We start from the raw sequence: 24,493 nt of genomic DNA on the forward strand, positions 1-24,493 counted from the left end.
ACAAAGGACTCCTTTTTTATGGCTGCATAGTATTCAATGGTGTATATTTGCCACATTTTCTTAATCCATTCTGTTATTGATGGACATTTGGGTTGGTTCCAAGTCTTTAGTGTTGTGAATAGTGCCACAATAAACATACGTGTGCATGTGTCTTTATAGCAGCATAATTTATAATCCTTTGGGTATATATCCAGTAATGGGATGGCTGGGTCAAATGGTATTTCTGGTTCTAGATCCTTGAGAAATCGCCACACTGTCTTCCACGATGGTTGAACTAGTTTACAGTCCCACCAACAGTGTAAAAGTGTTCCTATTTCTCCACATCCTCTCCAGCATCTGTTATTTCCTGACTTTTTAATGATCGCCATTCTAACTGGTGTGAGATGGTATCTCATTGTGGTTTTGATTTGCATTTCTCTGATGGCGAGGGAGGATGAGCATTTTTTTCATGTGTCTGTTGTCTGCAAAAATGTCTTCTTTTGACAATTGTCTGTTCATATCCTTTGCCCACTTTTTGATGGAGTTGTATTTTTTTTCTTGTAAATTTGTTTGACTTCTTTGTAGGTTCTGGATATCAGCCCTTTGTCAGATGAGTAGATTGCAAAAATTTTCTCCCATTCTGCAGGTTGCCTGTTCACTCTGATGGTAGTTTCTTTTGCTGTGCAGAAGCTCTTTAGTTTAATTAGATCCCATTTGTCAATTTTGGCTTTTGTTGCCATTGCTTTTGGTGTTTTAGACATGAAGTCCTTGCCTATGCCTATGTCCTGAATGGTATTGCCTAGGCTTTCTTCTAGGGCTTTTATGGTTTTAGGATTAACATTTAAGTCTCTAATCCATCTTGAATTAATTTTTGTATAAGATGTAAGGAAGGGATCCAGTTTTAGCTTTCTACATATGGCTAGCCAGTTTTCCCAGCACCATTTATTAAATAGGGAATCCTTTCCCCATTTCTTGTTTTTGTCAGGTTTGTCAAAGATCAGATGGTTGTAGATGTGTGGTATTATTTCTGAGGCCTCTGTTCTGTTCCATTGGTCTATATCTCTGTTTTGGTACCAGTACCATGCTCTTTTGGTTACTGGGGTTTTGTAGTATAGTTTGAAGTCAGGTAGCATGATGCCTCCAGCTTTGTTCTTTTGGCTTAGGATTGTCTTGGCAATTCGGGGCTCTATTTTGGTTCCATATGAACTTTAAAGTAGTTTTTTCCAACTCTGTGAAGAAAGTCATTGGTAACTTAATGGGAATGGCATTGAATCTATAAATTACTTTGGGCAATATGGCCATTTTCATGATATTGATTCTTCCTATCCATGAGCATGGAATGTTCTTCTATTTGTGTCCTCTTTTATTTCATTGAGCAGTGGTTTGTAGTTTCCTTGAAGAGGTCCTTCACATCCCTTGTAAGTTGGATTCCTAAGTATTTTATTCTCTTTGAAGCAGTTGTGAATGGGAGTTCACTCCTGATTTGGCTCTCTGTTTGTCTGTTAGTGGTGTATAAGAATGCTAGTGACTTTTGCACAGTGATTTTGTATCCTGAGACTTTGCCGAAGTTCCTTACCAGCTTAAGGAGATTCTGGGCTGAGACAGTGGGGTTTTCTAAATATACAATCATGTCATCTGCAAACAGGGACAATTTGACTTCCTCTTTTCCTAATTGAATACCCTTTATTTCTTTCTCCTGCCTGATTGCCCTGGCCAGAACTTCAAATACTATGTTGAATAGGAGTGATGAGAAAGGGCATCCCTGTATTGTGCCAGTTTTCAAAGGGAATGCTTCCAGGTTTTGCCCATTCAGTGTGTTACTGGCTGTGGGTTTGTCATAAATAGCTCCTATTATTTTGAGATACGTTCCATCAATACTGAATTTATTGAGAGTTTTTAGCATGAAGGACTGTTGAATTTTGTCAAAGGCCTTTTCTCCATCTATTGAGATAATCGTGTGGTTTTTTGTCTTTGGTTCTGTTTATATGCTGGATTATGTTTATTGATTTGCGTGTGTTGAAGCAGCCTTGCATCCCAGGGATGAAGCCCACTTGATCATGGTGGATAATTTTTTTGGTGTACTGCTGGATTCGGTTTGCCAGTATTTTATTGAGGATTTTTGCATCAACATTCATCAGGGATGTTGGTCTAAAATGCTCTTTTATTGTTGCGTCTCTGCCAGGCTTTGGTATCAGGATGATGCTGGCCTTATAAAATGAGTTAGGGAGGATTCCTTCTTTTTCTATTGATTGGAATAATTTCAGAAGGAATGGTACCAGATCTTGCTTGTAGCTCTGGTAGAATTTGGCTGTGAATCCGTCTAGTCCTGAACTTTTTTTGGTTGGTAGGCTATTAGTTATTGCCTCAATTTCAGAGCCTGTTATTGGTCTATTCAGGGATTCAACTTCTTCCTGGTTTAGTCTTGGGAGAGTGTATGTGTCCAGGAATTTATCCATTTCTTCTAGGTTTTCTTTTTTTTTTTTTAATTTATTATTATTATTATACTTTAAGTTCTAGGGTACATGTGCATAACGTGCAGGTTTGTTACATATGTATACTTGTGCCATGTTGGTGTGCTGCACCCATCAACTCGTCAGCACCCATCATTAAAAAGTCAGGAAACAACAGGTGCTGGAGCGGATGTGGAGAAATAGGAACACTTTTACACTGTTGGTGGGATTGTAAACTAGTTCAACCATTATGGAAAACAGTATGGAGATTCCTCAAAGATCTAGAACTAGATGTACCATATGACCCAGCCGTCCCATTACTGGGTATATACCCAAAGGATTATAAATCATGCTGCTATAAAGACACATGCACATGTATGTTTATTGCGGCACTATTCACAATAGCAAAGACTTTGAATCAACCCAAATGTCCATCAGTGACAGACTGGATTAAGAAAATGTGGCACAGGCCGGGCGCGGTGGCTCAAGCCTGTAATCCCAGCACTTTGGGAGGCCGAGACGGGTGGATCACGAGGTCAGGAGATCGAGACCATCCTGGCTAACACGGTGAAACCCCGTCTCTACTAAAAAAATACAAAAAAATAGCCGGGCGAGGTGGTGGGCGCCTGTAGTCCCAGCTACTCGGGAGGCTGAGGCAGGAGAATGGCGTGAACCCGGGAGGCGGAGCTTGCAGTGAGCTGAGATCCGGCCACTGCACTCCAGCCTGGGCGACAGAGCGAGACTCCGTCTCAAAAAAAATAAATAAATAAAAATAAAAAGAAAAAGAAAATGTGGCACATATACACCATGGAATACTATGCAGCCATAAAAAAGGATGAGTTTGTGTCCTTTGTAGGGACATGGATGCAGCTGGAAACCATCATTCTTAGCAAACTATCACAAGAACAGAAAACCAAACACCGCATGTTCTCACTCATAGGTGGGAACTGAACAATGAGATCTCTTCTAGGTTTTGTAGTTTATTTGCGTAGAGGTGTTTATAGTATTCTCTGACGGTAGTTTGTATTTCTGTGAGGTCGGTGGTGATATTCCCTTTATCATTTTTTATTGCATCTATTTGATTCTTCTCTCTGTTCTTCTTTATTAGTCTTGCTAGCGGTCTGTCAGTTTTGTTGATCTGTTCAAAAAGCCAGCTCCTGGATTCATTGATTTTTTGAAGGGTTTTTTGTGTCTCTACCTCCTTCGGTTCTGCTCTGATCTTAGTTATTTCTTGCCTTCTGCTAGCTTTTAAATGTGTTTTCTCTTGCTTCTCTAGTTCTTGTAATTGTGACGTTAGGGTGTCAATTTTAGATCTTTCCTGCTTTCTCTTGTGGACATTTAGTGCTATAAATTTCCCTCTACACACTGCTTTAAATGTGTCCCAGAGATTCTGGTATGTTGTATCTTTGTTCTCATTGGTTTCAAAGAACATCTTTATTTCTGCCTTCATTTTGTTATGTATCCAGTAGTCATTCAGGAGCAGGTTGTTCAGTTTCCGTGTAGTTGTGTGGTTTTGATTGAGTTTCTTAATCCTGAGTTCTAGTTTGATTGCACTGTGGTCTGAGAGACAATTTGTTACAATTTCTGTTCTTTTACATCAGCTGAGGAGTGCTTTACTTCCAACTATGTGGTCAATTTTGGAATAAGTGCGATGTGTTGCTGGGAAGAATGTATATTCTGTTGATTTTGGGGTGGAGAGTTCTGTAGATGTCTATTAGGTGCGCTTGGTGCAAAGCTGAGTTCAATTCCTGGATATCTTTGTTAACTTTCTGTCTCGTTGATCTAATGTTGACAGTGGGGTGTTAAAATCTCCTATTATTCTTGTGGCAGAGTCTCAGTCTCTTTGTAAGTCTCTAAGGACTTGCTTTATGAATCTGGGTGCTCCTGTATTGGGTGCATATATATTTAGGATAGTTAGCTCTTCTTGCTGAATTGATCCCTTTACCATTATGTAATGACTTGTCTCTTGATTTTTGTTGATTTAAAGTCTGTTTTATCAGAGACTAGGATTGCAACCCCTGCCTTTTTTTGTTTTTCATTTGCTTGGTAGATCTTCCTCTATCCCTTTATTTTGAGCCTATGTGTGTCTCTGCATGTGAGATGGGTCTCCTGAATACAGCAAACTGATGGGTCTTGACTCTTTATCCATTGCCAGTCTGTGTCTTTTAATTGGAACATTTAGACCATTTACATTTAAGGTTAATATTGTTAAGTTTGAATTTGATCCTGTAATTATGACGTTAGCTGATTATTTTGCTCGTTAGTTGGAGCAGTTTCTTCGTAGCATCGATGGTCTTTACATTTTGGCATGTTTTTGCAGTGACTGGTACTGGTTGTTCCTTTCCATGTTTAGTGCTTCCTTCAGGAGCTCCTGTAAGGCAGGCCTGGTGATGACAAAATCTCTCAGCATTTGCTTGTCTGTAAAGGATTTTATTTCTCCTTCACTTGTGAAGCTTAGTTTGGTTGGATATGAAATTCTGCAGTGAAATTATTTTCTTTAAGAATGTTGAAATTGGCCCCCACTCTCTTCTGGCTTGTCGAGTTTCTGCAGAGAGATTTGCTGTAAGTCTGATGGGCTTCCCTTTGTGGGTAACCTGACCTTTCTCTCTGACTGACCTTAACATTTTTTCCTTCATTTCAACTTCATTTCAAATCTGATAATTATGTGTTTTGAAGTTGCTTTTCTCCAGGAGTATCTTTGCGGCATTCTCTGTATTTCCTGAATTTGAATGTTGACCTTCCTTGCTAGGTTGGGTAAGTCCTCCTGGATAATATCCTGCAGAGTATTTTCCAACTTGTTTCCATTCTGTCCGTCACTTTCAGGTACACCAATCAGATGTAGATTTGGTCTTTTCACATAGTCCCATATTTCTTAGAGACTTTGTTCGTTTCTTTTTACTCTTTTTTCTCTAAACTTCTCTTCTCACTTTATTTCATTAATTTGATCTTCAGTCCCTGATACCCTTTCTTCCACTTGATTGAATCGGTTACTGAAGCTTGTGCATTTGTCATGTAGTTTTCGTGCCATGGTTTTCAGCTCTATCGGGTCTTTTAAGGACTTCTCTACATTGGTTATTCTAGTTAGCCATTCGTCTAATCTTTTTTCAAGGTTTTTAGCTTCTTTGCGATGGGTTCGAACTTCTTCCTTTACCTCAGAGAACTTTGATCTTCTGAAGCCTTCTTCTCTCAACTCGTCAAAGTCATTCTCCATCCAGCTTTGTTCCATCTCTGGTGAGGAGCTGCGTTCCTTTGAAGGGGGAGAGATGCTCTGATTTTTAGAATTTTCAGCTTTCTGCTCTGTTTTTTCCCCATCTTTGTGGTTTTATCTACCTTTGGTTTTTGATGATGGTGACGTACACATGGGGTTTTGGTGTGGATGTCCTTTCTGTTTGTTAGTTTTCCTTCTAACAGTCAGGACCCTCAGCTGCAGGTCTGTTGGAGTTTACTCGAGGTCCACTCCAGACCCTGTTTGCCTGGGTATCAGCAGCAGAGGCAGCAGAAGAGTGAATATTGCTGAACAGCAAATGTTACTGCTGATCGTTCCTCTGGAAGCTTCGTCTTACAGGGGTACCCGGCCTTGTGAGGTGTCTGCCCCTACTCGGGGGTGCCTTGTGGTTAGGCTACTCAGGGGTCAGGGACCCACTTGAGGAGGCAGTCTGTCCGTTTTCAGATCTCAAACTCCATGCTGGAAGAACCACTACTCTCTTCTAAGCTGTGAGACAGGGAGATTTGTATCTGCAGAGGTTTCTGCTACCTTTTGTTTGGCTATGCCCTGTCCCCAGAGGTGGAGTCTACAGAGGCATGCAGGCCTCCTTGATCTGTGGTGGGCTCCACCCAGTTTGAACTTCCTGGCCGCTTTGTTTACCTACTCAAGCCTCAGCAATGGCGGGCGCCCCTCCCCCAGCCTCGCTGGTGCTTTGCAGTTAGATCTCAGACTACTGTGCTAGCCATGAGGGAGGCCCCGTGGGTGTGGGACCTTTTGAGCCAGGCGCGGGATATAATCTCCTGGTGTGCCTTTTGCTAAGACCCTTGGAAAAGCACAGTATTAGGGTGGGAGTGACCTGATTTTCCAGGTGCTGTGTGTCACGTTTTCCGTTGGCTAGGAAAGGGAATTCCCTTACCCCTTGTGCTTCCTGGGTGAGGCGATGCCTCGCCCTGCTTCGGCTCTCGCTCAGTGACCTGCACCCATTGTCTGGCACCCACTGTCTGACACGCCCCAGTGAGATGAACCTGGTACCTCAGTTGGAAATGTCGAAATCACCTATCTTCTGTGTCACTCACGCTGAGAGCCGTAGCCTGGAGTGGTTCCTATTCGGCCATCTTGAAACTGCTCACCCATGTCTTTTTTTTGAGACAGAGTCTTGCTCTTTCTCCCATGCTGGGGTACAGTGGTGCGATCTCGGCTCGCTGCACCCTCTACCTCCTAGGTTCAAGCAGTTATCCTGCCTCAGCCTCCCAGTAGTTGGGATTATAGGTATGTGCCACCACACCTGGCTAAGTTTTTTTTTTTTTGTATTTTTGGTAGAGACAGGGTCTCACCATGTTGGCCAGGCTGGTCTTGAGCTCCTTACCTCAGGTGATCTGCCTCGCTCCACCTCCCAAAGTACTGGGATTGCAGGCATGAGCTACCACGCCAGGCTTTCTTTTACTAGTTTATTACATTAGCTGTGTGCTCATTTTTATTGTTTAATAAATAATAATTAACACAGTGCTCTTAATTCTTCCAGATTTTAGTCCTCAAGGGCTAGTTCTTTGATTGTTTTTTTATAGATGTTAATGATCAGAAAATTAAATCTTTGGGTGTCCTCAGTCAGGTCACTGAGAATTTACTTGGGGTTTGCCACTAATATCAGCCTCAGTTACAGATGTGGCTGATGTGTCTTAACTGTAATCTTCTACTCATATGTTTTATAATTTTTCTGAAGCTAATCTGTTATTTCTAATCACTGTGTAATGTGTATTTTATTAAGACTACAGTTCGGGTTAAAGATTCAATTCCCTCATTGCATTACTTTATAATTGGTAGAAAAAAATAGGTAAGAAAGTTTTGTGGTGTTTGTTCCAAGGTTAGAATGGAAATAATTGTTACTTGCTTGAAAAAATATATGGCTGTATTTGTGGCATTCTTGTTCTGTCTTCCCCCTTCTCCCTACCCTATTCCATCATCTCATGATTCTTAAATTTTCCTTCTTTGGTTTTTCTAAATTTCATGTATCCTGTGTCCATTATTACTGCTTCTCTCACTTTGTCTTTTGATTTTCCTTATTTTTTCTAAGATTGATTTGCGTTTTTCATTTTTCTTCTTTTTTGATTTACTCGTATGTTTATTTTTTCTTTTCTTACCATCATCCCATTCACTCTTATATAATGTTGTCTTAGTGTGCCAGTTTTTTTTTTTTTTTAACAAATACTCCTATGACATGACAGGCATCACTTTCACCTACATGCTGCTTTTTGTTTTTCTTTTGACCCATTTTCATTTTGTTCTTTTTTTTTTCTTTTTTATCTTTTATACTTGAGTTTCTTTTACTTCTTTATACATCCCTGTATCTCTTCTTTATTGACAGATTAGAGGTAAGTTGCATTTTCATAGCCATTAGGATATGTTTCAGAGAACAGGGTGGACATCTGAGAATCTGAACGAGTGATAGACATAAACGCTTAGTGATTATCAACACTGTTATTAAATCATTACATTGGTATTTACTATTTCTGAAGTTGTCCCAGAGGACAAATTTTACATTAATAAACCTGTTTTGATATCAAAACAGTCTTTTCTTAGATTTGGTTTCTGCCTGTATCTTGATTTTTAGTATATGTGTTAGTTTAAGCTAGGGCATTAACTTCTGTTTGTTGAATTATTTGCAAGGAATATGAAAATGTTCGTCAGGAATACGAAGAAGTAAAACTAGTTCGTGACCGAGTGAAGGAAGAGGTCAGAAAACTTAAAGAAGGGCAGATTCCTATAACACGTCGAATTGAAGAAATGGAAAACGAGCGTCACAATTTGGAGGCTCGAATCAAAGAAAAGGTACTTTTTGGGTTCAGTTTTGGATTATCTGAATTTTAGTTTAGCAAATATAAAAATATTTTGCAGGTGTTTGAAAATATTTTCAAGGGTTTCTTGTATCTCTCATTTCTTAAGTTTTTTAACCAGGAATTCTGCCACCATAGGACTTTCAAGGACATACTCATTACTATTGAAGTGTTGCTGCTTTATAGGACTTCCAAGATATAAAGAGAGAAACGTGAAATACGATTTTTTTTTTTTTTTTTAGTTACAAGAGGATTCATAGTGGTATTCCTGGAAACACTGAGCTTTTTTTGTGAATATGTTATATATCTGCTTTGTAATTATACACCCTTTTGAAGGAAGGCAATATAGAAAATCTGATGTTTTTGGAATGGGTATAGAATAATACCCTATATTTTAAAAGAATAGATTTTTTTATGACTATGGCTTCTAGAAACCTTTGGTGGATTTTGAAGTTAGAGATTATTTGAGAATTGTTTACATTCCTGCTTCTGAAATAAAACAATATAGGCAGATCCAAAATTGTGCATGAGATTTTGGAGATTCATGGATGCACTGAAGTCAAGATATTGACCCCTACTTAAGAAGTTCTGATATGGCTGGGCACAGTGGCTTATGCTAATCCCAGCATTTTGGGAGGCTGAGGTGGGCAGATCATTTGAACTCAGGAGTTCAAGACCAGCTTGACCAACATGGTGAAATCCTGTCTCTATGAAAAATACAAAAAAGTTAGTCCAGGCATGGTGGTGCAAGCCTATAAGTCCCTGCTACTCGTGAGGCTGAAACTGGAGGATCACTTGTGCCTATGAGGCAGAGGTTGCAGTGAGCTGAGATCTTGTCACTGCTCTCCAGTGTGGGTGATAGAGCGAGGCCCTATCTCAAAAAATATATATGATAAAAATTTAAAAATAAAGAATTTCTGATATCAATTGTCAGTTGGCTCAAGTATGTAGAATTATTTGTAATTAGAACAGTGGAATTTATGCTATATATAGGTTAATTCTATGAAACCAGAAAACCATTCACAATCTTTGTGGACTGTATACCTCGATGTTGGTCACTGCTTGAACATGGGTGTCAGTGATCATAAAGGGTGAATCTTAGCCTGGCAGTGCTATTGGGAAAAAATTGTGTGAAACATGATTTCTGCTATTGAAAGGTCATTTAGGAGAGAGTGTGTTACAAACTTAGCAGTATTTTTTTTTTAGGCATCTTCTCTATTTTTGAAGATTGTGTTTTCTTCTCATGTGCATATGCTACTCCAGGTTTTTTGTTACTGAATTTAAGATTGCCATTTATACAGGTTTGACTAATATAAGTTTTATCTTTTGTTTGTAAAAAAGAAGTTATGTGGAGCTCTTTGATTTCGAGATGTGATTGTACTTTTCTCTTTTTAGGCTACTGAAAGTCAGAAAAATGACTTCTTGAGCTAGATTTTACCAGATACTATGTTGAGCAATGCTTACTGAGTGAGAAAGGCCATATCTAGGAATATAAAGTAAACTTTGTAACAGAGGAAATGAATCAACAGTTTTGACTTTGCTACTATCATGTCAGAAAAGCTCCACTATATCTTAATTCTAATACAGGTTAAAGTGAGTTAAAATTATTGCACTCAAGTCCAGAAAATTAAACAGTTACTAAGATCAGATAAAGGTTTTAGGACTTGATCAGGTCTGATTCTGAAAGAGAGTTGCTATTGGTCATTTTAAATGTTAGGGGGAAAAGGAGTTGTAGACATTATCTAGACAAGTCCCCTCATTTTATTGTTAAAGATACTGAATACCAGTGATAACACAACTTCCTCAAGGATATGAAACTAATAGTTGGCAGTCATTGTTATGTTAATGATGGTTGGTTGTAGTTAAGTTGTGAATTTGTAATTGCTTTTTTTTTTGGTTCTTGAATTTTCTGTTACTGCAAAACTACCTTTGTAGTGGAAAATATGTACATAATAAATTTCAAATCTCTTAATTAAGGAAACATATTTGACCCTTTCTTTGGTCTATTTATAACAGAAGCCCAGCTATTGTTATATTAGGCTCATTGTCAAACATCCATGAGCCTAATTTATTTATGTGAAAATCTGCATGGCCTAAGATGTTTCAGAATTATTTTCCTAAAGAAGTGATCCTGGATTCTGAAGTGGTACCTTATGTCAGTCTCTAGTAAAAGTAGTTATTAGCACCCATAGCCTTGCAACAGGAACACAATGGTTAATTTTGTTTAATACTCATGCTATTCTTTTTTTTTTTTTTTTTTTTTTTTTTGAGACGGAGTCTCGCTCTGTCGCCCAGGCTGGAGTGCAGTGGCTGGATCTCGGCTCACTGCAAGCTCCGCTTCCCGGGTTTACGCCATTCTCCTGCCTCAGCCTCCCGAGGAGCTGGGACTACAGGCGCCCGCCACCTCGCCCGGCTAGTTTTTTGTATTTTTAGTAGAGACGGGGTTTCACCATGTTAGCCAGGATGGTCTCGATCTCCTGACCTTGTGATCCACCCATCTCGGCCTCCCAAAGTGCTGGGATTACAGGCTTGAGCCACCGCGCCCGGCCAATACTCATGCTATTCTTCTTCTTGCTCGCTCTGTTCCAGCAGAAAACTTTTTCCAACACTTGTAATTTTTTTTTTTTTTTTTTTTGTAATTCCAGGCAGGTGATAAAGTGTTATGGACAGGGCATAGCCTTTTGGGTCACACAGACCTGTATTTTAAATCCTCACTCAGCTGTCTGACCTTCAGCAAATCGTTTAGTCTCTCTGAGTTTTATTCTCCTCAGTCAGGTGAGGACAGTAATAGTAATCTTTATCTTACATGATGAGCGTGTATGATTTAAGCATACATACATCAGTGTTACTAGCATCAGAAAATTAGTTTTCCTCTATGGGAAGAAACTATTGTCTCTTGGCATAAGAGATCCACCAGAGATGGGATTTCCTAGGAGAACTCACAGCTAAGATTTATTACAGCAAAAGGATGCAAAACAGTCAGTAAAGGGAAAATGCCCTGAGAACAAAGTCTGGAAGAAACCAGGCACAAGCTTCCAGGGGTCCTCCCCCAGAGAAGTCACACAGAATGTGCTTAATTCTTCCATCATCAAATTGTGGCAACACTTTTAAAGTCCTGTCTACAGGGGAAGTGCATTACAGACTCGGCACCCAAGGTTTTTATGTGCATTGGGCAACTAGGCATTCTAGCAGCACGTACTCAACTTCCAGAATGCAAGAAGGAAGCAGATGTTCTACATCAACCACATTGTTTGTACAAACGTGCACAGTGAGCCACTCTTATCAGTTAGGAAATGGTAGAAACACTCCCAAAATCCATGTTTCCAGACAACAACAAAGGACCGACCTTGCAAACAAGCCTTTCCAAGAGTAGTAGTCTTAGCCTATAATGTTAATTCTTTTCTGTATAGCCCTATTCTCTACTGTGTTTGAATTACATATTATATGTGTTAATGATGTATAATGTGTCTGTAATATGTCATGTATGTGTTTTATGTGTTAATGAAAAATATCAAGGAGGTAACATGTGGTATGATAGAACTCTATATTTGAAATCAGACCTGATTTTTTATAATTAGTTTCCATTTTTTAGCTATGTATACAGGTTACTTGGCCTCTTTTGATCCCTACCAGTCAGTAATATTTGTCCTGATTATCCTGTAGGGTTGTTTTTAGGATCAGATGAAATAAGACAGGAAGATAAATGTAAAGAGAAAAACATGCATGCGTATTACTGCAACTGTTTATTAATATCATTAGGAATAACCTTTTATAGACTTGCAAATAACTGTTGGTATTTTGTTGATAATTATGCATTTTGCTTGAAATAAATTGTTCTGGGTTAACTCTATTTGAATGGACAGGGCCATGTAATTTGCTTGCATGAGTTTTTAACTAACTGTCCCTCCTCCTCTGGTTTAATTTTACAGGCAACAGATATTAAGGAGGCATCTCAAAAATGCAAACAGAAGCAAGATGTTATAGAAAGGAAAGATAAACATGTAAGGTTTCATACTACTAAAATTTTTATTACATTAAAATTTGCTCTAACTTTTGTTTTCAAATACGGATGATGGGACAGATTCTTGTTGGGGAATGGCCAAGATCCTCTGCATTCTCTATTTCTTAATCTGAGGGAAAGTAAGATTTGGAAGTATAGTAGTTGCTCAGAGGACAATTGTGAGTAATTTCTCAAAGCTGCTAGTAGCTGTGCCTTACGATCTTTGTAGCTGAGTGGCTGTACTTTTTTAATAGGATAATGGTGGATTTGGTTACCTTAATAGCAAAAATTAAGATCTAAGGGATTTATTATTTTTTTTAAACACAGAAATAGACCTTTTATTTTGAAAAATCAGTGATGACATTTATGTAGAAAATGCATATGTACCTTTATGCATGATTGAAATTAATGAGACAAAGTATACTTAAACTGTGGAACTTTTCGTCTTTTTTTTAGTTTAGTTTTGTTTTGTTTTGTTTTTGTTTTTGTTTTTTTGAGACAGGGTCTCTGTTACCCAGGTCGGAGTACAGTGGCGTGATCTTGGCTCACTGCAGCCTCTGCCTCCCAGGCTCAAATAATCCCCCCACCTCAGCCTCCTGAGTAGCTGGGACCACAGGTGCATGCCACCACACCCAAGTACTTTTTTGAATTTTTGTAGAGATGAGTTTTTGCCGTGTTGCCCAGGCTGGCCTTGAACTCCTGAGCTCAAGCTATCCACCTGCCTCAGCTTCCCAAAGTGCTGGGATTACAGGCACGAGCCACTGCCCCTGGCTGGAACTTTTTATTATATTTTTATTGTTGAGTTTTATTCTGTTTTGATATAATCTTGGTTTATAGCTTCAATTTCTAGAAATGAAGACACGTAAAACTTTAACCTACTGCAGGTAAATTATTGCTAAGGAAATATCTTGTTTTAATTTGTAGTATCCTGTTGTTTTTGATATATGCAGCTTCTCAATCTGAGAATATAAATTAAAAGTTTTTAAAGGTTTTTTTCCTTTATAATATTGTTTTCTCTTGAGAGATTTTTGTTTCTTTTCTTATTTGGTTTCGTGCTTTCTTCCTGGAGTCTTTCCTTGTTTATCTGGGAGCCTTTGGTTCTCTTTATAGTTAAGGGTAAGGCATTGAAAGGCTGATTACAAATTTTTTATGTGTGGGTGGGCCTGATGACAAAATTATGTTAGGATATTAGGTAAGAAAGTGGGCTCTTTTGCTAACAGGCGCCCAAATATATGTGTGTTTGTATTCTTCAGGACCATTCTGAGACTAAATTTTGAAATTACCTGCCTTGGGGGTAGACATGTAACTTCAGGCATTTCTGTTAGATGAAGCATTATGTTAATCTCCTAGTTTTCAGCCTCGCCGCTTTTTCTATCCCTTTATTTTAAGTCCCAGGTGGCTCACTTAATTTCTCCAAAGAATTAATCGCAGATGTTCACAGAAACAGCTTGGTTGTCAGTGTTATGTGCTTAGGGTTGTGTATGTTGGGGTAAGGGTATTGGGATAAGAAGGAGGATATAGATAATTGCATTCTATGTGATGTTGTTTGTACTTGGCATTTCCTAGTCCTAAGAATCTCTGGGGTTTTTATTTGTTTTTATTTTTTAGAAGGAATAATCAGTTCTTCACATCCCTTTCTTTTTCACTCACCCTTTACACTATGGTTCCTATAATATAATATACTACTAAATTAGTTATTTGTTTTTCATCTTCTAAGTATTTATTAAACTTACCATTTACTGATCTCTCTTCCCTTCCTTTTGTCCTGATGGGATGGATCCCTTTTTACTCCATTCCTATTATTTTATTAGAGTTAGGCAGAAAAATACATAAAACTCATCCTGTATCCCCAGACACAAATACAAGGTTGGTAGATTGCCTCATGTTAAACTTCCCTTGCATTCCTGTCATAAATTTTAATTGATGTTTTAATATATTGCTGTATTCAACTATGAAATTTTGTATTTAGGATTTTTTGAACTTTGTGAGATTGGCCTATAATTTTATTTTTTGTTCTATTCTTAATTGGTTTTGTTTTCAGGCTTGTGCAGACCTGGTATATAATTTACTACTCCTTGGATCAGTTTCAATCGTTTATATTCCTTCTCTTCCTGTCACTGATATTTGTGTATCCATTTTTTTCCCCTTATCATATTTGCCAGGACTTGTCACTTTGATAAGTCTTTTCAACCAATTTTTTTTAAATCAACTTTATTTTTTGTTGACTAATAATTTCCTCTTTCTTAATTCATTTTTTCTGCTTTGAGTATTTTTTAACGTTCTTGAATTGTAAAAAGCATGTTTCTTTTATTTTTCATCTTTCCTAATTTTTAATAAAGGCATTGTAGGATATAAATTTTTTTCTGGGCATCATTTGGCTACATCTCACATGTATTGATTAGAAAGCTCTTCGTTTCAGTTTAAGATATTATAATTTTTATTTGAATATTTTCATTCATTTGAGGTTACCTAGCAGTTCTTACTGTTTTAATTTCCATGGATATGGAATTTTTTAGGCTTTTAAAAAAATGTCGAGTTCTTATACTGCTTTATGGTCAGTAAATGTGGCCTTACAACTTTTTTAAAGAATTTTTTAAGACTTTTTTTGGCTTTTATTGTATATTTGATTTTTGTACCTATTCTTCGAAAACAATGTGCATTCTGTCTTCAGGTGTGGAGATATGTGTACACCCACATACATACATACATTAGAATAGGCTTACTATAATTATGTATACTCATATGTTCTACTTTTTTGTTAACCTACTCGATTTAGTTTTTGTTGTTGTTGCTGTTGTTGTTGTTATGAGATGGAGTCTTGCTCTGTCTCCAAGGTTGGAGTGCAGTGGCACAGTCTCGGCTCACTGCAGCTTCCGCCTCCCAGGTTCAAGCGATTCTCCTGCCTGAACCTCCCAAGTAGCTGAGACTACAGGCATACACCACCACGCCTGGCTAATTTTTGTATTTTTAATAGAGACAGAGTTTCATCCTATTGGCCAGGCTGGTCTCAAACACCTGACCTCAAGTGATCCACCTGCCTTGGCCTCCCAAAGTGCTAGAATGACAAGTGTGAGCCACCGCACCTGGCCTGATTTAGTTATTTTTAAGGCGTCAGTATCTCCTTCTATGAGTATAGATTTGTCTGTTTTTCCTTGTAATTATATCAGTTTTTGCTTCCTAGATTTTAAAGCTTTCTTATTTTGTTTTTATTTCTGTACCATGTTTTGCTTTATGTGCTGTAAATAATACTGGGTTTGTGTTGAAATTTTTTTCAATTTGATGGGAAATTAAGGAGTTTAAACAGATGAAGAAGTTTAAACAGTTCACATTTACTGTTTTGTTTTCTACTTATTATACTTTTTACTTGATTCCTCTTCTCTTTATATTTTCTGTTTTTGTTAACCAAGGTTTTCTCATTCTATTTTTTATTCTATAGGTGGAAAGTTCTATTTAGTCCTATTCTAGTGATTATCTTAAAATTTTAAGTGACACATTTCTAACAAAAGAGCTCATCAGTATCTTTATTCTCCCATCTAATTAAGAAAAAAAAAATTAGCAAGCTTATGTTTTCTCTTTCTGTACTCCCATGTCAGTATCATCAGAAATTTGACTTGTGGTTATTTAAAATGTTATTTTTTTTTTATTGCCAGTATTTACATGTTGGGTATCTCTAATATGAACTCTAAAAATGCTCCAGAACCCAAAACTGTTTTGAGTGTGTTGACATGATACTGAAAGGAAATGTGCTTTAAAGCATTTTGGATTTCTGGATTAGGGAAGCTGAACCTGTAAGTATAATGCAGATATTCAAAGGTCTTAAAAAATTTGAAATCCAAACCACTTCTGGTCCCAAGCATTTTGGATAAAGGATAATCAACCTGTGTTTAGATTTAATAATATGTTTTGTTGGTTTATTTGATCGTGTTGCTTTTGTATTATACTTCCTCTGGCTTGCTAGGAAAGGAGAAATAAAGAGTTCTCTTTTGACTAAAGTTCCATCCTTTTTTTTTTTTTTTTTTTTGAGACGGAGTCTCGCTGTGTCGCCTAGGCTGGAGTGCAGTGGCCGGATCTCAGCTCACTGCAAGCTCTGCCTCCCGGGTTTTTACGCCATTCTCCTGCCTCAGCCTCCCGAGTAGTTGGGACTACAGGCGCCCGCCACCTCGCCCGGCTAGTTTTTTGTATTTTTTAGTAGAGACGGGGTTTCACCGTGTTAGCCAGGATGGTCTCGAACTCCTGACCTCGTGATCCGCCCGTCTCGGCCTCCCAAAGTGCTGGGATTACAGGCTTGAACCACCGCGCCCGGCCTAAAGTTCCATCCTTTTACTTTATGCCTATATGTGTCTTTGCATCTAAAATGTGCCTCCTATAAATAGTAGATAGTTGGACCATGATTTTTTAGTCCTCATTAGCATAAAATCAGATATTGCAGAAAGGGTCTTGTTATGAATAATAAAAGACACTCCTGTCACTCAGAAAATTCCAAGGGTTTTAAGAACTCTGTGCCAGGAACCTAGGAACAAAGGCTAAATATATATATTTACACCACAACAGTTCTTTTATATTGGATAGGAAGGAAAAAAAAGTTATAAACAACAAACTACATTTATGTTATATTTTACATTTATCTATTTAATTACCTTTACTGGTTCTCTTGATTTCTTTGTGTAGATTCAGAGTACTGTCTAGGGTCCTTTCATTTCAGCCTTAAAAATGCCTTTTAGTATTTCTTGTAGGGGAGGTCTGCTAGTGACAAATTGCTTTTTTGTTTATCTAGGGATGTCTTAAGTTTTTGTTTTTGAAGGATAATTTTGCTGGATATAGAATTCTTGGGTTTTTTTTTTTTTTCCAGCACTTTGAATATGTTGTCCCACTGCCTTCTGGCCTCCATGGTTTCTGATAAGTCAGTTGTTAATCTTATTGAGGATCTTGGTACATGATGAGTCACTTTTTTCTTGCTTTTAAAGTTTTCTCTTTGTTTGTTTTTCAATGGCTAATCATATTTCTAGATGGGAGTCTCCTTGAGTTTATCCTGTTTGGAATTCATTGAGCTTCTTAAATGTGCAGATTAATGTTTTTCATCAAAGTTAAGAAGTCACTTTTCAGTATTTCTTCATATATTCTTTCTGTCTCTTTTCTTTTTTGAGACTTACATATTTTGATATGCTTGATGGTATCCCACAAATCTCAGAGACTGTTAATTTTTTTTTTTTTCTGAGATGGACTTTAATTCTTGTTGCCCAGGCTGGAGTGCAATGGCACGACCTTGGCTCACTGCAACCTCCGCCTCCCAGATTCAAGCGATTATCCTACCTCAGCCTCCTGAGTAGCTGGGATTATAGGCACCCACCATCACAACCAGCTAATTTTTTGTATTTTTAGTAGAGACAGGGTTTCACCATGTTGACCAGGCTGGTCTCAAACATCCTAACCTCAGGTGATCCACCCACCTCGGCCTTCCAAAGTGCTGGGATTGCAGGCGTGAGCCACCACACCCGGCCCTCTGTTTATTTTTCTTGATTCTTTTTTCTTCCTGTCCCTCAAGCTGGATAATCTCAATCAACCTGTCTTCAAATTCACTTATTCTTTCTTCTGCCTGTTTGGATTTGCTATTAAGACCCTCTGTTAATCTTTCATTTCAGTTTCTGCATTTTTCAAATCTACATTTTTCTAGTTGACTCTTTTTAATAATTTCTGTGCTTTTATTGATACTCCATATTCAGTGAGATATTGTTCTCTTCCTTTCCTTTAGTTTTTTTTGATATGGTTTCTTTTAGTTCATTGAACATATTTAAAATAGCTGTTTTAATCCTTTTCCTATTTAGAAAAAAAGTACATGCAGCTTACTGCCAGCATTCATTTAATTTTACATAAACACACTCTGAGACCTAAGGAAATGTGACTAATTTTCAATGTGAAAGTAAGCACCGCCGGCAAGTATTCTCAGGGCAAGCGAAAAAAGGGTTAAAGCCCCTTTGTCTTATAAGTCCATTTCTGTACTTCCCCAGGGACTTTTTCTATTGGCTGCTTTTTTCCTGAGTATGGGCCATACTTTTCTCCTTTATTTGAATGTGTTACAAGTTTTTGTTGAAACTGAACAGTTTAAGTCACATACTCTAGCAACTCTGGAAATCAGTCCCATTCCCCTACCCAGGGCTTGATGTTGTTGCTATTTCTTTGAATATGTTGTTGGTGTTTGTTTGTTTAGTGACTTTGCTAGTTCTTTAAAGTTCTTATTCTTGGTCATTTGTGGCTACTGAAGTCACTACTAGGTTAGTTTAGTGGTTAGCTAATGACTGAATCTGTATTCCCTTAAATGCCTGGAACCCATATGTTTCCCAGTCTTTGTTGAGGATCTCTGTGTGTATGTTGGGTCATGCGTTCAACATTCAGCCAGGCACTATTTGCACTTTACTGAGATTCAGTCATTTTTCTTGAATAAATGCTCCTAAGATTGTTGAAAACTTTGGTTAACTCTGTCTCAACCTTCGCTTCCTATTTGCACACAACCTCAGAGTGAAACAGAGATGAGAACTTAGGGTCTTCTCAGGCGTTTCTGGATCATGTATATAGCCCTGGGCATGCACACAGTCCTGCTAATGGACATGACCTTCTAGAATCCCAGGAGCTTCCAAAACCTCATATGGTTTGGGGAGAAACTCATTCCCCAGCCTTTTCTTTTAAGATTTTTGGTTAGCTTATTGTTTGCTGTAACTGTTATCTGCTTCATGCAGCTGTGTTGTTAAACAGTTGCTTCTGATTGTTTTTGACAAATGCATCCAAGGAAAAGGCTGTTTTGTAATGGTGAGCTGTGAATCAGGTCAAATACAGACAAGCCTTATACAAGTAAGTTTTCTCAGGAAACTGCCAGGTAGATCAGATAATGACATTTCTCTAAGAATGAGGATTTATTAGGTTGGTGCAAAAGTAGTTGCATTTTTTGGCCTTATAAAGGAGCTCCAGACCTGTTCATACCTCTCCAGTGGTTGCTAGACTATCAGGGAACCCCACCCCCGATATTCAACATGGGTTCTTTTCTATTTCCCTAAACGTTGGCTGGTCTGAGAAATAAAGGGAAAGAGTACAAAAGAAAGAAATTTTAAAGCTGGGTGTCCAGGGAAGACATCACATGTCGGCAGGTTCCTTGATACTCCCTGAGCCATAAAACCAGCAAGTTTTTATTAGCAATTTTCAAAAGGGGAGGGAGTGCACGAATAGGGTGTGGGTCACAGAGATCACATGCGTCACAAGGTAATAAAGTATCACAAAGCAAATGGAGGCAGGGCGAGATCACAGGACCACAGGAGGGGGTGAAATTAAAATTGCTAATGAAGTTTTGGGCACACGTAGTCATTGATAACATTTTATCAGGAGACAGGGTTTGAGAGCAGACAACCTGTCTGACCAAAATTTATTAGGCGGGAATTTCCTCATCCTAATAAGCCTGGGAGCGCTACAGGAGACTGGGGCTTATTTCATCTCTTCGGCTTCGATTGTAAAAGATGACTGCCCCCACGGGGGCCATTCATAGGCCTACCCTCAGGGACGCATTCTCTTTCTCAGGGATGTTCCTTGCTGAGAAAAAGAATTCAGCGATATTTCTCCTATTTGCTTTTGAAAGAAGAGAAATATGGCTCTGTTACGCCCGGCTCACCGGCAGTCAAAGTCCAAGGCCATCTCCCTTGTTCCCTGAACATTGCTGTTATCCTGTTCCTTTTTCAAGGTGCCCAGATTTCATATTGTTCACGCACACATGCTCTACAAACAATTTGTGCAGTTAATGCAATCATCACAGGGTCCTGAGGCCACATACGTCCTCCTCAGTTTACGAAGATGATGGGATTAAGAGATTAAAGACAGGAAATCACAAGGGTGTTGACTGGGGAAGTGATAAATGTCCATGAAATCTTCACAATTTATGTTCAGAGATTGCAGTAAAGACAGGTGTAAGAAATTATAAAAGTATTAATTTGGGAAGCTAATAAATGTCCATGAAATCTTCACAATTTGTGTTCTTCTGCCGTGGCTTCAGCTGGTCCCTCCATTCAGGGTGCCTGACTTCCCACAACACTAGACTGCAGGTTTTCACTATGATTGTGGGCTGTTGCTTTTCAGGGATACCACATGAATGGAACAAGGGATTTAGGAATGAAGCAAGTTCAAAATTCTACAGAGCTTGCTGTTTTTAACTGAGATTCAGCCATTTTTCTTGAATAAAGGCTTCCCAGATTGTTACAAGCGTTTGGTTAAATTCCAGAGTCCTGAAAGAGTTAATTTTGACAATTTTTGTCAGTGTTCTCATCACTTTTATGGAGGAGAAGATTCCTGGAGTTCCTTACTTCATTCCTGATGATATCCAAATCTTTTCTGTATCTACAGAAATATGTGGCTGGGATTTTAATAGGAATTTCATTAACGTTTGGGAAGAATTGAAATCTTTACTATGTTGAATCTTCTGATCTATGAACATGGTATGTTTCTATTTATTTAGATTTTTGATTTCTTTCATTAGCATTATGTGGTTTTAGCAACAAGTCCTCTGTGTGTTTTGTTAGATTCATACCTCTGACTTAGTTTCTTTTTTTTCTTCTTTGGTAGATATTTTGGCAGTTTCTACATAGGCAGTCATGTCAACTACAAATGGGGACAACTTTCTTTCTTTCTGTTTTGTATGCATTTAGTTTTCTTGCCTTATTGCATTGGCTACAACTTCAGCACTCAAATAAGAGTGGTGAGCACCGAAATCTTCACCTTATTCTTGATCGTAGGAAGAAAGCATTCAGTTTTTCATTATTCAGTATGTAATAATAGCAGGTTTTAAAATATATATATATATATGCTCTGTCAGATTCAGGAAATTCTTACACATATTCCTGTGTTTCTGGGAATTTTTATGTTGAGTGCATATTCAATTTTGTCAAATGCTTTTCTGCATCTATTGATATGATAGTATAAGTTTTTAGGTGGTTAATAAGTGATGGATTATATTGATTGATTTTTGACTACCAAATCAATGTTGCATCCCTCAAATAAACCCCACTTGGTTGTGGTGTATAAGTGTATAATTCTTTTTACATATTGCTGAATTCTGTGTTAAAGGATTTTTGCGTCTGTATTCATGAGTGATACTGTTTTGTAGTGTTTGTATTCTCTGTCTGCTTTGATATTAGGATAATAACTAGCGTCATAAAATGAGTTGGGAAGTGATCCTTCCTTTTCTACTTTCTGAAAGTGATTGTATAGAATTGATGTTTATATACTTTAAACATTTTGTGTAATTCTCAACTGAAATTCTCTGGGCATATAGATTTCTTCTTGGAGGGAGTTTCAAAATTTTGTTTTCAACTTCCTTAATAGCTATTAGACTAGTCAGATAATCTATTTCATATTAGGTGAATTGGTCCTTTTGTCTAAGTTGTCAAATTTATGTATGCATAAATTCTCTTATCCTTTGATATGTATAGAATCTGTAGTGATAACCCTATGTCATTCCTGATACTGGCAATTCCCCCCTCCCCAACCCCCCAACTCTTTTTTTAGTTAATCTTGAAAAGGTTTGCTAATTGTATTGATTTTTTTCGAGGAGGCAGTTGTTGGTTTTATTGATTTTTCTCTCTGTTTTCTGTTTCATTGATATCTGTTCTTATCTTTATGATTTCCCTTCTGCCTGATGTAGATGGGCTCATTTTTTATAGGTTCTTGAGGTGGAAGCATAGATTATTGATTTGATGCTTTTATGTATACACTTAGTGTTATACATTTTCCTGTTATCACTGCATTAGCTGTGCCCCACAAATTTTGATATGTGATATTTTTATTTTCATTCAGTTTATTGTATTTTTCTTTTCATTTTTCTTGAGATCACACAATTTGTTTATTCAGTAACCTGGTATTAGACATTTAGATCATTTCTAGTTTGGAGCTACTACCAGTAGATCTGCCATAGATATTCTTCTACCACTTTTTGTATGGTCATATGCTTTTATTTCTCTTGGATAATTTCCTAGGAGTAGAATATCATAGGTGTGCATTCAGTTTTTTAAGGAATTGCCAAACTTTTCCAGAATTTTTGTAAATTAATTGTAATTAATAAAAGTTGACTTGTGATGGCTTGGAATTTTTGTTTTTAACAGTCCTCCATGAAAAATTACACCTTCTTACGGTGTAATTTGAGAAACATTTCTCTGCAGTAGCCAAACATTTCTCTGGAGTAGCCTTGGAGGGGTTAGATTTAGGTAGCTAAATGGAGTCTCCTTACGTTGTACAAAGTAAAACAATGAGTAAGGATGTAGGTAAAGTGATAGATTTAAAAGCAAGAGAAGGAGGGAGTACTCTCATTATAACTTCTATTAATGGAATGAATATGAGGCAAGGTCATTAGCTGAGTGAGTAGAAGGAAGGCAGCAATAAAGGATTAAAGGAGCAAAAGGTATTAACTCATCTCAGAAAGAGAGCACAAGTTTGTTAAAGAAGTGTAATAAGTTTATCTGGTAGTTTTGAGTGTCTGTTTAAGTTTTGTGGCCATAGATTTAAAGTGAGACCAGTTTTTGAGGGTTTCTTTCATTAGTTCGGTTGCTTAGATATAGATCGTTAGAAGGTATATAGATAGGTTTAATTGGAACTGGGCTTTTTCCTGGCCAGTGTGACAAGAAAGGTCAAGGGATCTTTGCAAGGGAGTGGTTATAGTGTTGCATTGTGGAACCTCAGCTGATTAAGGAAAACAAATGTAACAAGGTAGTGGGGTTAATGGATTGCACAACCTCGTGGGGGTCAAAAGATAGAGTAGGAATACCAGAGTAAGTAAAATGGAAGAAAAGGAAATAGTGACCAAAGAATAGAATTATGGAAATACATTTTTCAGAAGTGGTATGATTTGGAGGGCTTTATGATCTAGAACATAACCCTCCTTAGTTCAGTAGACAGGTGGCTGAGGAAAGGTTAGGGAAAAGATTATTGAAGTTGAAGAAGTAAGGGAACACAGAGTCCAAAGAGTTAGATTGATTTTCTATACATATGTTTAAGTCACATGATGACAGGCATAATCATGGAGAGAGGAAGACAGTGAATCAGGTGCCAAAGTTGCCCCTGAATGGATAAGGTTGGGGAGGATTTTCAGGGAGGTAGTTAACATAGCAAAGGGGTAATGGGTGACCAAGTCTGACACCCTGGTGTTCAGAGGAACCAACGTGGGTATCAATTAAAGGAGGAAGGAGTACAGTGGGGATTAATGAGGACCCCTTCCCCAGCTCTGTGTCCTGAAATAATGGTTTATGGCAGGAAAAGGTCACCACTGGAGAGGGCTCTGGGGAGAACAGGTGTCTTCCAGAAATAGCCAAGTTTCCTTTAGAACAAGAAGAGGGAACATTCAGGCTGGGCATGGTGGCTCACGCCTGTAATCCCAGCACTTTGGGAGGCCAAGGTGGGCAGATCACGAGGTCAGAAGATCAAGACCATCCTGGCCAACACAGTGAAACCCCATCTCTACTAAAAAAAAATACAAAAAATTAGCCGGGTGTGGTGGCGGGTGCCTGTAGTCCCAGCTACTCGGGAGGCTGAGGCAGAAGAATGGTGTGAACCCAGGAGGCGGAGCTTGCAGTGAGCTGAGATCGCACCACTGCACTCCAGCCTAGGCAACAGAGCGACACTCTGTCTCAAAAAAAAAAAAAAAAAAGAAGAGGGAACATTCAGAGAAATTGCGGATATAGAGCAGTATGGAGACAGTATCCTAGTGAAAGTAGGTGATCTAAGAGGTTTAGACTTACTGTACCTGAGCTAAACATGGATATTAGTCAGAGTCGGACTAATGTGATTAGTCATGGTAGTTTCTTGGATGAAGGTGACAAATGAGGTAGTGTTCAGAAAACTTAACTGAAAGGTAAGGGATCATTGGGCTGCTTTTCAGTTTTTCAGGTCATTATCAGACAAAGACCTTCTCTTGGTACGACTTTATATGGTAGGCCAGTGATTTTCAGTAGTTTGGTGGTCCCTGTTTTGCTGAGATTGCAGAGGTTCTATTTGTTAGTAATTCTTA

General features: G+C 38.1%; 1 protein-coding gene across 2 annotated transcripts in view; it reads left to right on the forward strand.

The window, feature by feature from the left end:
- The window catches only part of SMC5 (structural maintenance of chromosomes 5), a 104,574-nt gene that overhangs the window by 22,324 nt on the left and 57,757 nt on the right, over positions 1-24,493 (forward strand). For both annotated transcript variants that reach the window (XM_015117868.3, XM_015117869.3), the window contains exons 7-8: positions 8,299-8,460; positions 12,395-12,466. In XM_015117868.3, the coding sequence (XP_014973354.2) occupies positions 8,299-8,460; positions 12,395-12,466 (234 nt within the window). The remainder of the gene's footprint in view (positions 1-8,298; positions 8,461-12,394; positions 12,467-24,493) is intronic.

This window comes from Macaca mulatta, chromosome 15 (genome assembly GCF_049350105.2).
Source record: "Macaca mulatta isolate MMU2019108-1 chromosome 15, T2T-MMU8v2.0, whole genome shotgun sequence".
Taxonomy (NCBI): Eukaryota; Metazoa; Chordata; class Mammalia; order Primates; family Cercopithecidae; genus Macaca; species Macaca mulatta.